The following is a 14,465-nucleotide window of genomic DNA, read 5'->3' on the forward strand; positions in this document are numbered from 1 at the left end:
GGTTGACCATCCTTTTTTCAGATTGTATAACTAATATTGGTTAAACCATCATTGAATCATATTCAATGGTAGCAATATCTTGGGTTTCCAATCCTAATTTAGCTCCTTGGAAATTCAACTCAATTATCAATGACATTTTGGGTTCAGTTTAGAAGTTGTCTAGAGTCTTGTTTGTTCATTCTCCATGTGAGTCAAATTCTGTGGCGGATGCACTTGCGAAGCAAGATGTGGATAGATCGGAAGACTTTGTCGCTGTTTTGTGATGTGATGCTGCTACGTTTTGTTGCGCCTATGTTATGTGCAGATTTTTTATTGTTCTTGTGCAGGTTCCATCTTCGGTATAGATTCGGGGTTGGTGGTTTTGTGTGTGATTTTTCTGCAAATTTTACTGCAGTTTACTATAGCTCTTGGCATGATTTTGTGGCTGCCAAGACCTTTGGCTTTTGTTCTTATGCCATTTGTTTTGGTCATGTATCCTAGACATTTGTTTCTTGTTTTTTGTAACGAAACTTTAGTGCTTCCTTGTTAGTATATTTTGCACTTTTCTTTTCAGGTTTTTTCACTTAGAATGCTGTTGCTTAGATTGGGTGTAATGGGCAAGCCTGTCGGCTTGAGTTCGCCAGCGCAGTCCATACTAAAGTTTTCCTAGATTTCATTTGCCAATAAAATGTTGCTTAAAAAAAAAGAAAAAATCTTCTTCATGAGTTGTAATTATACCTCTAATGTCAAATCTTTTATTATATTATTAATTTTTTAATTAAATTAGGTTGTATCGTTGAATCGTTGCTTGTGGAAGCAAATACCAAGATAAGGTTTTGCTTTTTGAGTGGCAATTGATGCTTCTGGTATTCGTTTTCTAATTAAAGATATATGTTTGTCTTACCCAGCAATATCATAACAAATTTTCTTAAGAAAGAGAAAATCCACTTTGGTTTGTCACTGACACTGACACATCTGTGAAAAAATCTCGCATTATATTTCATGACGAAGAAAAAGCAAACTTTTTACAGCATGTGCTAATTCTCACATGTAAATAAAATTTATTTTTATAAAAAATAATTAAAATTATGTGAATAATGAAGTGCACTATTTTTTTTAATCCATTTTGAGTATTTTATAAATTTTCCAAGCCAAATATGTAAACTGGTCCATAATAAAATTAGCTTGTTTTCATCACCAAACCTACACAAATTAATTCGAAAAATCAAGAGGCAAATCATACCCATAAATAATTTTTTATTAAAAAGAAGGGGAAATATTCATATTTATGTTTGTTGTTTTTACGCTGAAAATTAGTAAAGCTGCCTAGCAGATGCCAATGATATCTACCAAGCACACATACATATAGTGCAATGCAGCACCCATTGGCCTTGTGGTGAGAACATAAATGGACAACTAAATTGGATTCTTCAATAAATACTTAATAACAGCAGGCAACGTGGAGGCCTTGAATTAATAATTATTCAAGCATTAATCACATTTAGTTGAATACGTTAGGCATTATAAGGCTTCAATAATTATGAAAATCAATTATATGCCTGCCACTAGAAGCATAAGGACGAGTCCAGTTTAATTATTGGTTCGTTCCCACCATGTACATTATTCAAAAAAGAGTTGTTTTAAATCAAAAGCTCAAGTAAATTGACAAGATGGCTCCAAAAAGGCATCATTGTCCTCATCGGTTCATTTACTTCTCCACTCAAAATCATAAACAGGTCATTTCCAGCGTCCACAAAAGGGAAAAGGGAAAAGGGTTGGGAAGCCTTATGAATTAATCCAAAATACCCTCCCACCTTAAGAATTACAAAGTGGTCATGATACTTTTCCAGCGGTAAGGCATGTGCTGGTAACTGTTAAATTTTGGTGTTTTCAAACTTCTGCAGGTAATGAAGAAGGCGCATCCATCCAGGAGGTACAATGTCTGCAGTTTTCTAATCATGCTAGAGAAAGGATTAAAAAAAAAAAGTAAAATCATAAGAAATTAAAAATGACAGGAACAAAACTACGAGTTATGATGAGGGCAACTACAGAATTAAAAATGTATTCAACATACTTTGAATTTTCTGAAGCAGTCTATCCACCATAATTTTCTGCTGCAACCCACTTAACGTCTCTGAGTTCATGATTGCATTTGCAACAATAATGACTGTTGAAGGGGAGGTGGCATTCACCTAGTTTAATAAGAAATTCAAAAAAAAAAAAAAGGTCATATTTAAAAATGGCTGCAACATAGAAAAAATATTTTAGAACATTTTGAAGTTGTCCACTCTTAACATAAAGTCAATGAGTTTTGAGGGGGAAAAAATGAAAACTGTACAACAATGGCTGCACATATAATGTCCTGAGGTCATCTTTAACATGGCCTCAAATGACACGTCATGCCAAAAGGGATAGATGATAACTAGACCAAAGAATAAGGAGAGAATGGGGGCAATGAATAGAGATTGAAAAGAAACTACAGTACTGGACATAGAATATACCCAAACGCGGCCATTTAAGCCAACTGCAATCTCAAAGGAGAGCTTATTGCCAAGAGCCTCAAGAACTGGGCATGTTGGTGAGCTCAACAACCTGAAAAATAAATGAAAGGTCAATACAACAAAAAGAGAGAGATGTTAGCTTCATAATCTTGTTTTTATAGTAACAATGCTACAACAATGTTTTGCTTTTCTCTTAAAAGTTAAACTGGGAAGAAGATGCCTCACATTCTTGATAGACCAGTTGAGCATTCAAACATGTAGCCATCTTTGAGGACACCAAATTCTGCTGCTTTCCCACTGGCTATAAATCACAAATAAAATTTAGAGACTCATTAAGAGTCCGTAATAGAAAAAAACAAACACCAGATTTATATAAAATACAAATAATGCATGTAAAGTGACCGACCATCAGTGCAAGACAATTCCGGATTCATCCCAGGGTTTGCCTTCACAACCCGAACGTAAAGCAAAGTGCCTCCCTGTACCAAGAAGCATTAACAAAAGAAACATTAGAGAAATACAGTACAAATAACAACAGATGAAGAATGCAAACTTCTTCAATTTGGCTTAATGTGTTTAGTTGCTCTGTTTCCTGTGATTTATGAACGCATGTAGAAAGAAATAATTGAGGTAGTAAAGACTAGTGTTACTACACTTGCACATTTGATTTATGGGACTGAATGCTTTGAATCCGTATGACATGTACTTCATAGGAGTGAATGTTTCTGGAAGGGCATGTTTCATAATTCAACAACAGAATTTTCTTAAAATTAAGTTCCACTATAATAAGCAGAACTCACTGTTCCAATCCATGATATAGAAATGATATGTGATTATTAAAGGATCTCTAGATTTCAAAGTCTTGACAAATCTCATCATACAATTTAAAAAAAAAAAAAAAGAAGATATACATCATCTTTGTGACTAATGAATATGTAGCACTCTACATGGTATGCACCTCAAATTTTGGTATATTTCTCCTAGTGCCTCCTTCAAATGCAAGCACAGGCAAAAATGCCAGGGCAGGTCCTTTTATGTCTACAAGAAAGTTCTGCAAATAATAAAAAAAAAAAAGTCAAAACATGTGCATCAAGTGTTCAAATTTCAAACTAAAATGCAAAATTGATGTAAATACCAGTATTAAAATGTAGACAACTGGTATGAGGCCATAATAGAATATATAGAATGAGCATTTTACACAATGGGAAGAAGGGGGAAAATGAGAAAGCAAAGGTGGATCATAAACTAATATCCACAAAATGCATATAAAAACAAAATAAACAGTCTGAAAATAACTTCTCGCCCAAGCTTTTAGGGCAGACTTAGCCCACGCCATGTCAAATTTTTGGAAGCAGTTCTAAATTGTGCAAGCTATGCAAAGGCAAAATTAAGGGCCACTACTACCCATTACGAAGTATACTGAAATGCCCTAAAGATTAATCTTAGATAAATGAGATTCAAATTGGAAATAACTCCAGAATAGAAAGAACTGCATAGAAGTAATTTAGAGAGAGGACTTCTGGATTAAAGCAGGTTATATGAGATTACGGCACCTTCAAATCGTTTAACTTATGTGGTCCATAATTCTTGTTAGGATAGTTTAAGGATTGCTTCAGGATTTCTTGAAAGTAATTTACCAAATTCTTGTGAAAATTCAAGGCCCATTCCATCTTATGCAAGTAAACAAAAGTCCATTTTAAGGCAGATATAATCATCTGACTCAAAAATTCACTCAATTATGGATTACCAATTTGTTGTTACTAGTCTTGTCCACTCTTGTCTGTTTAATTTATCTTCAGTCTACAGGGAAGTTAGTTGGCTCTCCCACAAGTTTTATAAGTTTAGATACTAGTAATAACTCAACTCTTCAAGGACTATCAAAGCTCACTGGTTTCCTATGAATGGGTAGTCTACCAAATTTATGCAAGTTTTGCAGTCAATTGTATTCTCAAGTTATGGTTAAAATGCATTTTCCAGGAAATGAAAAACAATTAACAGAGAATTAAGAAAAGGAATTTAACATAAATCTTTTGAATTGAGGCTCTGGTTATGTCTACCTCATCACATCCAATTTGGTTCTCAACTATTGCATTACAATCACTGTAATTCTTCTTAAAACAGGTGAAAACAATTACCATTGCTACCAGAGTTGTAAACCTGTAAAAGCTTGTCAATGACAAAATTTATCATGATCTTCCTCCTTTTTTTTTTTTTTTTTTTTATAGGAAACATGATCTTCCTACTTAGTATAAAAAGAACATAAACAAGTTATTTCACAAAGCTGAATAAAAATAGCGCCAAGAAACTAACATGACCAAAATTCATAACATAAATCATACTGAGTTGCTTACTTCTGCTTTGGAGTCTACCACAATTCCAAGAACGCTGTCTCCCACGCAAGGTACGTACTGGACCATTATAAGCAAGAGAGTGCCATGTTAGGTTATTAAACATAAAAAACTATTCAAAGCAATGTGAGAAACAAATAAGACAAATAATACAATCCAAGTCTATACCCTATGTCGACACCATATTTTGGCCGATCTCCGAAATCAATAGACTTTGAAATCAAACCAACACCAAGTCTCTATATCGTTCAATTCATTACCGATCTCTATTCAAAGAAATCAAACCAATGCCAAGTCTCCATATCGTTCAATTCATTACCGATCTCTCAAACCAATTACCAAATCTCCTTGCCAGTCAATCACATTTCCGATCTCTCGTCAAACAAAATCAAACCAACATTAGGTCTTCATGCCATTTAGTCTTATTTCCGATCTCCCTTTTATAAATATTGTGGATAATTGTTTAATAAAGTTAAGGTTTCGATCCGGCTTAATGGTGCTTCCGATCTTAAGTGTTCAAATCAGGTTTTCAATCTTAATAATCTTAAGTTTCGTTCGGTGTTTGTTCTCAGCCAATCTCATGCTTACAATGTTTTTCCGACCTCTCATACATAGATTAATAACCGCTTTCAAGTTTGGTGTTCTAATATGTTCAAACAATCAGGCGCTTGCACAACTTAGATACTTTCCGATCTTATCAAACAAAAGAGAAAATTTCATTTCATTTCAAAGTAAAAAAATACAAGTCATTCGGCTAGAGGATCACCCCCAGCCTGTTCAACATTTCGCTCACCCTCTCTATCTCCCTCAGCCTCCTCCTCGCTCTCCTCTTCGTCTTGGGGAGCCAGGTCCACCATCCAGGAAAAGTCCTTCTCAGGATAACGCTTCTTGAGCTCGGCCAAAAGGTCCCCGTGGGCGTTCACGTAAGCATCGGCCTCCCCCGTTACTGCCTCTTCTTCTTTGGCTCTAAGTTATTCAGTGAGGCGAGCGACATCAGCAACTCAGAGCGCCCGACCTTCTTCAAGATCATGAGCCTGCTCGGCCAATTTATCCTCATAGAATTTCATCCGTCCCTCAATTTCAGCTATATATTCCCTGGCGGATGAAAGTTGGGCTTGGGCGGAAGCTGCATCCTGGCCCGCCTTCTGGATCTCCTGCCTCAAATGATGAGCCTTTTCCCTGATGATGTGCTGGTTCACCAAACTCTCCACACTCAAGCTCATCGTCTGGGCCAGGAGATCATCGATGTTGCTCTAGGTCAGCCTGTGCCGATCCTCCTGGAGGCATATGGAAGCTCCTAGAACCTTTGCCAAACCCCGGTTCTCCCGTACATATCGGTTCTTCTCCAAGGAGTGAATGAGGACTTGGGCGCCACGGGAAAGGGTCCTTGTAGTAAGTTGGGAAGGACCACCTTCCGCACTCGAAGGAGCAGGTGGGGGCGGTGGCTCTTCTTGTCGAGGAGGAGACCGGACCACTTCTATTTCAGGGATCGGTGGTCCCGAGGGTCGGGACGAGCCTCCCCGCACATCTTCTGAATCATGCCTTGGCGTCTGTGAGGCCTCGGCGCGCTTCACCTCCCGCACCTTCTTGGAGACCTCCCTCTTACGCTTTCGGCTCTCTTTGGAAGCCTCGCTGCCCCCCATACCTGCACAAAGAAAAGTCAGTGAGTTCGCTAAGGCCTAGAGACCAGAGATATAGAAAGTACCGAGGCCGAGGTCAGAGAGCTGAAGCCTGCGTTCTTCACCGGTAATCAGCCGCATCATCAAATGGTGCAGTTCGGCCATCACCGCATTTAAATAGGAGAACTTCTGAGTGGCCGCCTGATCCTTTAGCTCCATTACCATTGCGCCCTCTTCCCTACTCAGGGCGATATGCTTCGGAAGTGATGGGCCCAGATGCAGCCAGCTACATGGGAAACCCTCAAAACCGTTCGGAATCTTGCTCCTCAGAGTAAAGAAGCGATTCTTCCAATTTTTCAGTGAGGAGGGCAGATCGGTAAAGAGCCCACAATGCGGTTTCGCCTGAAAGAACCAGTACTCATCGTCCTTTCGACGAGTGAGCCTATGTAGCTCAGCGAACACCTTCGCTGTAAGATTGAGTCCCTTAGCTCGGCAGAGGCCTCTGAAGGCTACCAGGATCCGCTACGAGTTCGGATGTACTTGGGCTATACATACTTGGTCGAATTTCAGAACGTTTGAAGAAGTCATCAAGAGGAAACCGCAGCCCGGCTTTTAATTGCTCTTCGTATATCATGATCGCATCATTTTCTTCAAAGAAGTGATTGGCTCGGAGATCGCCATGGCATCTGATAAGCTCGTATGAGTCAGTCCGAAGGTTGTATTCTTGGCTAATCGACTGCAGATCGGTTTCTTGAAGGATTGATGGCAGCTCATCCACGAGAAGGTTTTCTCTCCCTGAGGAATGCATTCGTCTTGAGGGTGCCGCTTGACCACGGGCTAAAACAGAGGTCGTAGGAGGTTCAGATTGCCCGCTTAGTCCGACCACTTCAACTTCATCTGATGACCACGAGACATGAACGGAATGGGGGCTCGCCGCTCTCTGACCCTCGGCGCTACTTATTTTCAAAGAAAAGAGAGAAATTTAACTAAGAGAAATATCAAAACCCTTACAGGAGTGTGATCAGTGTCAGAAGAACTTGAAGAAATGAGAGAATTTTGGAATCGCTCGCGAGATGCTGAAAATGACATAAGAGAGCAACTGGCTGACCCTTCCCCTATTCATACCCGTCTGAGCATTCAATGCTCACAGTGTCTCAAACGACGCATCGGTTAGCGGAATTCGCCAGCTTTTCTGACACGTCGCAAGAACATTCCAGAAACTCCATAAATAAATAAGGGGAGATGGACTAGTTAAAGATCGGCGAATTAAGGTAGGTGTTTAGAATTACAGATCGGCTAAGGGCTATTCAATTAGGAATCGGATTGGATATGCACATTAGAGATCGAAAAATAACCAATGCAATAATAATAAAATGATAATTGTCAAAATAAAATTTCATTTCCAAAAGAGCAGATTACATCATTTGGGCGATCTCAAGAGATCGGATTACATCCTTTAAAGGTCAGATTACATCATTTGGGCGATCTCAAAAGATCGGATTACATCCTTTAAAGGTCAGATTACATCATTTGGGCGATCTCTAGAGATCGGCAGTACATTCTACCTAGTAAGGACCTATGTCAAAGCTTAGTCTCGTGGCTGAATCAAAAGATGTGTCTGATCAGAAAGCCAGCCATAGGCATTGGATAGATGTACAGCTCAGATGGAGTGACTATGACTCTCATGATGATGAGGAGTCATCGTCGATGTCATCGACCAGAACCGAGCTGCAGTTGGGACGCCCGATGTAGTGAGGAGCCAAATGAACTTCAAGAGGCAGTCACCGATGTTAAGAGGGAAATTAGCAGTCTTCTCGCCCGAAATCAATTCACATATTATATCGGTAGATCGACTCGAGATCAGTGCGATTGATGTTTTCGATCTTGAGCGGTAAATTAATCCGGTTCTTTCACTGTCATCAGATGTGATTATCATGATTTTTTGATCGCCGGGGTCGTAAATTTTCAGTCGAGGAGCAAAGAGAATAGTCGGAAAAAGATCAAAAGCAGTCACCATAGCCATAATGTTACCGGAAAACTAGAACAGAAGAAGAGAAAAATGAAAATAGGAAGAAATGAAATGTGAGAGAAATTCCCCGTTGAAGGCATATATAGAGAGGGTCTGAGCATTTATTACTAGCGGAAATCGAAGCGGATGCCTCGGTAACTGAAAAAATAAATGCTTTGACTGAATCAGCCCAGATAAAGGAGAAGGTTCAAGAATGGGAGAGATCAGGAGAGGGGCCCGGCATGAGGATCGGAAAAGGTCATGGTGGAAAGGTCGGAAGGGATGGGAGATCGAAAAGCGAAGATAGAATGAGACAACTTCCAATAACTGTCGTCATAATTAGAGCCGAGGTAGTTAAAGCGTTGCAGACGAGATCAAATCTTCACCGCACGCCTCATTTGCAGAATCGCCCACATTGCTGACAGGTACTAGGACATGTCGTGACAGTCTTGTACATCTCGATCTCCACCATTGATCTTACTTGTAAGGACAAGTCCGGAGCCCTTGGATCAAAGAGAAGACGACAAGACCGGCGTCTTTTATTCCCGACCCTTGGATCTCCCTTGACAAGAAGATTTTGAACCGTTGGATTAGAAAAGAGAAAGGACAAATATTCTGAATAGGATCTCAGCCCTCCATTTTGATTCTCTTCGATTCTCAGGCATCAGATCATGTCCTTTAAAATCCAAACCTTCCATCTCCCTCAGAGAAAATCCTGACTCTTCATTGGGAGCACCCGTTCCCTATAAATACCTGCATGCACTACTGTTGGACAGGAGGACGAAAAAAAAGGGTGGTGATTATAGTGGAAAGGCTCTGAAACTTAATTCAGTCTTGCTACTCTGCCATTTTTGAGCTTTCAAAATAAGGAAACTTCAGAAACCAGTTTTCTAAAGTATTCCCGTTGAAGGAGTGCTGGACACTGAAACTCTTTATTTTCAGTTTGTTCATTACTTTGCGATCCCATCTCTCAGTTTCAGTTTTGTCTTCATCATCTTTATATCCACTTTTATTTTCCAAGCTCAATCTCATTCAAACCCGGTTACTGTCATTTCGGCTCGACCGCATTTTAACTTGGTGTTCTTTATTTCAAGGCAAGCATTAGTCCCCAGACTATTAGCACGCAGCTCTACTATATTTGTGACCCCATAGTTAGTTCAACAGATTCAACTCCCTACAGGTGAGCGTCTAGACTGTTGCTTTAACAAGTGCTTTTTTTTATTATTTTCTTTGTTTTCATGCTCGTAATTTTCGTCAAGTTTATGTCATGTTAAAAAGCTCCACGAAGGTGGTTATTCTCTTGAGTTTGCCTTTCGTTCATCAGTTCTTGTTATTTATTTTTGGCCTTTATTAACTTCAAGTGTAGGTGTTCTGGTCACGGGTAACGTATAGGTAGTTTGATAAAATGTTGGTAGCTGTTTCCTAACACGAGAGTTCCTTTAAAATAATAAAAGTTTAGATAATAAATTGGAGGAAAATTATGAAGTCGAACCACTAGACTAGCTCAGAAGATAACTTGGTATAGTGGAGGATCGAGGTAAGATCGGATCCCAGACTAGTAAATGAAAGAGATCGAATATTGCCTGTCAAAAAGTACTGGTAAGGCGATCATATAGGAGATCGGTAAAATTCAGTCTGGTATCCCCTCCCTACTTATAAGGTATCAATGGGTTAAGAGAAGCCTTGTTCGGGTTCTCAGCGTCTTCGGATGCTAGAACCCTTAGTCTAAGGTTCTTACGATATACGATCGTGATTAAATTTTAAGAGATCGGCGAAGAGTTCTTACCCGATCCTCATTCAAACAAAAAGAGATCGGAGGAGAGTTCTTATCCGATTCTCAATCAAAATTTTAAATACTTAAAGAGATTAGAGGAGAGTTCTTATCCGATTCTCAATCAAAATTTGAATAAACAAAAAGAGATCGGAAGAGAGTTCTTATCCGATTCTCAATCAAATTTTAATAAATATTTAAAGAGATCGGAGGAGAGTTCTTATCCAATTCTCAATCAAAATTTTAAATACTTAAAGAGATCGGAGGAGAGTTCTTATCCGACTCTCAATCAAAATTTTAATAAATGCTTAAAGAGATTGGAGGAGAGTTCTTATCCGATTCTCAATCAAAATTTTAATAAATGCTTAAAGAGATCGGAGGAGAGTTCTTATCTGATTCTCAAATCAAATTTTAATAAATATGCGGAGATCGGAGAAGAATTCTTATCCGAGATTCCTCACTTAAAACTTTAAACAGATTATCCCTAGAGATCGGGAGAGGCTTTTACCCAGATTCTCTCAAATCCAAACTAAAATAACACAATACGCAAAATAATCCTCTAAACCAAAACCGCCACGCAACATCAACTCACTAAGGGTCGTCTCGTGTACTTATGTATCTGGGTAACCTGAAATAGTGAAAAATCAAATATTCCCTTTTATCAAAGGGATTGACATCATCATTCTAACCCCCCCTAACTTCTGATTTTAACTTGTAAAGAGTATAATGTTAAATCTGTTTACCCTCGTGGAGGGACGAGGCGAGGTGCCTAACACCTTCCCCTCCCGTATATGGACCCCGAACCTAGAATCTCTGTTTTCGAAGTGGTTTCTTTTAATTTAATTTCGCAAATGGTTTTCTTTAATTTCCCTCAAAATTAAAATGGCGACTCCTCACTTTTTCCCACTTCGGTGAGTGTTCGTCCTGGCGACCGCAAAATACCTTGCGACACCCTAGCTTGTAAGCAAAATCATAGAAACAAACACCATTGGGGAAAGGATACGAGGAAAAGAAAATATTATTATCATAAAGGCAAAGAAATATATCATCAGAAAAACATTCGTCATGTTTGAGCACCTCATTGAAATAATTGCAGTTGGCAACCTTGGTTGGGCAAATCTAAGATAACCATTAAAAAAATTCTTGTGCAATAATTATGAATTTGCATCTTCCTTAAAGAAGTGTATATTCCACAGTGCAAAGGCATTCAATTCTCAACATCATAAAAATTCAAGAGACAAGGAATTGACCCCACCATAACAAAATCCAATAACTGCCCTAGTGGCATAGTGCATACTATCTCAATCAAACGACAAAAACACCATATAATTATATCCACTTTCTCATGATAATAATTAACAGCACCCCCCCCCCCCCCCCCCCCCCTTTCTCCCTCTCCTCTCTGTCTCTCTCTCTCTCTCTCTCTTCTTCCCGAAGAAAAACAAAAAGGAAAAGAAAATAAATGAGAAAGAGAGAGAGAGAGACAGAGAGAGCACAACAGTAATGCACAGATTCTGTAGCACACTGATTCTCATGGTTAAATTTATGACAGAAGAACATGGACAATATTAAAACCAAAAATCCTTGGTGTCTATAGTTCATGGTTATCACAACTGAGAGTCAACTAATACGAGTTTACAAGTTAAATTCATGTGAATAATTTAACGCACATAGAAAATTGCATTCATGTAAAATCGAGATAAAATAACTGTTTAACAACGTAAAATTGGCGAAATTGCAATTTTGTAATGATTTTAATGAGTTTAAATCAACTCCAAATTTACCACTTCAAATTTGGGCTGGGCTAATTGATGGAAATAGAAATGAAGAAATACGGCCCAAAAAATGACACTGTTCACCTTAGTAGTCACTAAGCCTAGCAAAATCCATATTCAAAACATTTAGAATGCTCAAAAAGGACGAAAGAAATAAAGTCACAGCTTCCTAGAGCATCAACAAAGAGGTAACGACAATTAATCTTTATTTAATACTTAGCTTACTCCTATATGACCACACTCACTCTTTTCTGGGAGCTTTCCACCCAGTATTTGTTTGGCTTTGAGAACCTCAATTTCCCAGCTTTCATGACAGAGATAGCATCAGAATCCTAGAAAATACACAAAACAAATATCACTATCTGCTCATCAATATCAAGCACAGAGACATTTTCTATTTAATTCTTTAGATTGGGGGAGAGGCAATAACCACACAAATTATACTTATAGCAAAGCTTCAATGGATTAAGAACAGAATAAGTATTATGTTATAATTTAAAATCAAGATAGCATTAAACATGACAAAGCCAAAGCTAATAGGAAATTAGGCCAGCTACAACTCACATGTTTGGAAAATGAGAATTTTTTCCCCTTTTCAATTAAAAAGGCATAATCCACAGCTGGCACCAGCACTTGCACACCATAAAACCTTAGTTCACAGTGTTTAGGCAGAAACATGTAATGTCTAAAGTTGTTGACAACATCAATATACTTGTTGAAATATAAAATAGTTCATGAACTAAATCCGCGGAATGAATGCCAAAATACAAAAAGGAAAGGGAAAAAAATTATATGGATTATGACAAACAAAATCCTAAGGACCTCAACCATCCACTATCACAACCCAAAAATGGCATCTCTTTTTTTTAAGGGGAAAAGAAAACGAGACTGAACACATAAATTCATCAAGCAAAATACAGAAACAGAGCAAAACTTATAACTAAAACCCTAAAAGAGAGACCTGACGGAGGCCGCCACCAAGCTTGATAGTCTGGTTAGTCATGGTCGAGAGATCAAGAACCACGTCTCCTGGCACCTAAATCACCGAATTTCCAAAATTAAGCAAAAAAAATAAAGTTATGAAAACAGAAAATAGAGTTACAGAAGCCAATCAGAATAATAGAGACGCGAAGATAAAACTCACCACTATCTGGTCAACAAAGCTCATCGGCGAACTTGAGGGTTTATCTTCCATTCTTCGTATTGGACGTAGACAGCTACCAGAGCCCTCTGTGTGCGCGATGAACGGTGCACGCACTACTGAATTAGGAAGGAATTTGGAAAGAGACGAAGCGTTATGTATATATCAGGGTATGTCAGAAATTCCACTAAACGGACGAGGGTACTTTTGTCCCTCAAAGATTTGTAAATGCAAGCAAGGCGGATAATTGTCACCGGAAGAGGCGGAAACTGTACGATCGCTCAGTCCACGGTCACTCCCCCTCTACGGTATCTCCGCCGACCAATGATGTCAGCCAATGCAGGTAGCTTTCTACTGTTCTAACCATGTATTGTATGGTACAAAAAGCATTCAATTTCTTGCAGTTTCCGAAATAGTTTCGTTCATTTCTATACTCTGACAATCCCTTTCAGAAGTCGTGACACTCGTGGGTTTTTGGGCGATAAGCGTGCCCGAGGAACCCCTGGAAAAGAAATGGTTATGAACTGACAAGGTCAATGCGTAGGCATCTGTTAAAGTTAGGATTTTTAGAAAATATATACGTTAAAATTTCCCTTCTGGATATGTATTGGAAATGTTGGTGGTCCGACACGCTGTTAAAATGTTTGGAGAAAAATGGATTGTAGAGATTCAGTTTTGTGGAGTACAATTATATCTTTGACGATCAGGGGACAATGCAAATTCATTGACCATCTTTAGCAGGATGATCAAGGAGTGTGGTGGTGTGGATGGTGAACCTGGCTGGCGTTGCTTGTCTCTCTGCTCTCTCATAATGTTCTTACATAACGTCCTTGTTTCATGTGAAAGAGATTCATGGTTTACTTGTGAAATATGGATTGGATTCTGATGAATTCTTGGTTAGTGGATTGATTGAGATGTGCATGAAACGCCGAGAGATAAAGAATGATTAACATGTTTTTGACAGAACTTTTGATGAAGAGCAAGTGAGAGGAAATAGAGTGATATGGAATGTGATGATTTTGAGATTTGTTTCGAATGAGTGTCTGTGGTTTGGAATTGTTTTTCGAGATGTTAGATCTAGGAATTAACCCAGATTCCTCAATTCTGGTGACTGTTTTAGTTTTGTGCTCACAGTTGTTGGATTTAGCAGTTAGATAACAGATTCATGGAGTTGTGCTAATATTTGGACTAAAAAATGATGTAAGAATTGGAACCGCTCTCATGGAAATGTAATTCAATATCCAATTGTTCCCAGCATGATTTTTCCAGTGAGGCATTGCAATTGTTTTATGACTTTTATGCTGGATTGTGGTTTTCCAGATT

General features: G+C 38.6%; 1 protein-coding gene across 1 annotated transcript; it reads right to left on the minus strand.

Annotated features, from left to right (window-relative positions):
• Positions 1-1,650: 1,650 nt before the first annotated feature.
• On the minus strand, positions 1,651-13,683 carry LOC110643411 (uncharacterized). The gene is made up of 10 exons (XM_021795781.2): positions 13,146-13,683; positions 12,963-13,037; positions 12,247-12,333; positions 4,832-4,888; positions 3,439-3,531; positions 2,887-2,959; positions 2,706-2,781; positions 2,481-2,571; positions 2,054-2,171; positions 1,651-1,940 (listed from the first exon to the last, which is right to left on the minus strand). The coding sequence occupies exons 1-10, from the start codon at positions 13,194-13,196 to the stop codon at positions 1,936-1,938; spliced, it is 726 nt and encodes a 241-aa protein (XP_021651473.2). The 5' UTR covers positions 13,197-13,683; the 3' UTR covers positions 1,651-1,935.
• Between the last annotated feature and the right edge of the window lie 782 nt (positions 13,684-14,465).

The sequence above is a fragment of the Hevea brasiliensis genome, chromosome 17 (genome assembly GCF_030052815.1).
Source record: "Hevea brasiliensis isolate MT/VB/25A 57/8 chromosome 17, ASM3005281v1, whole genome shotgun sequence".
Lineage (NCBI taxonomy): Eukaryota > Viridiplantae > Streptophyta > Magnoliopsida > Malpighiales > Euphorbiaceae > Hevea > Hevea brasiliensis.

Coding starts and splice junctions, on each gene's coding strand:
- LOC110643411 (XM_021795781.2), bottom strand. CDS start 13,196: ATGGAAGATAAACCCTCAAGTTCGCCGATGAGCTTTGTTGACCAGATA. Junction 12,334..12,962: donor TTGGTGGCGGCCTCCGTCAG/GTCTCTCTTTTA, acceptor TGTATTTTCTAG/GATTCTGATGCTATCTCTGT. Junction 2,172..2,480: donor GCTTAAATGGCCGCGTTTGG/GTATATTCTATG, acceptor TTATTAAACTAG/GTGAATGCCACCTCCCCTTC.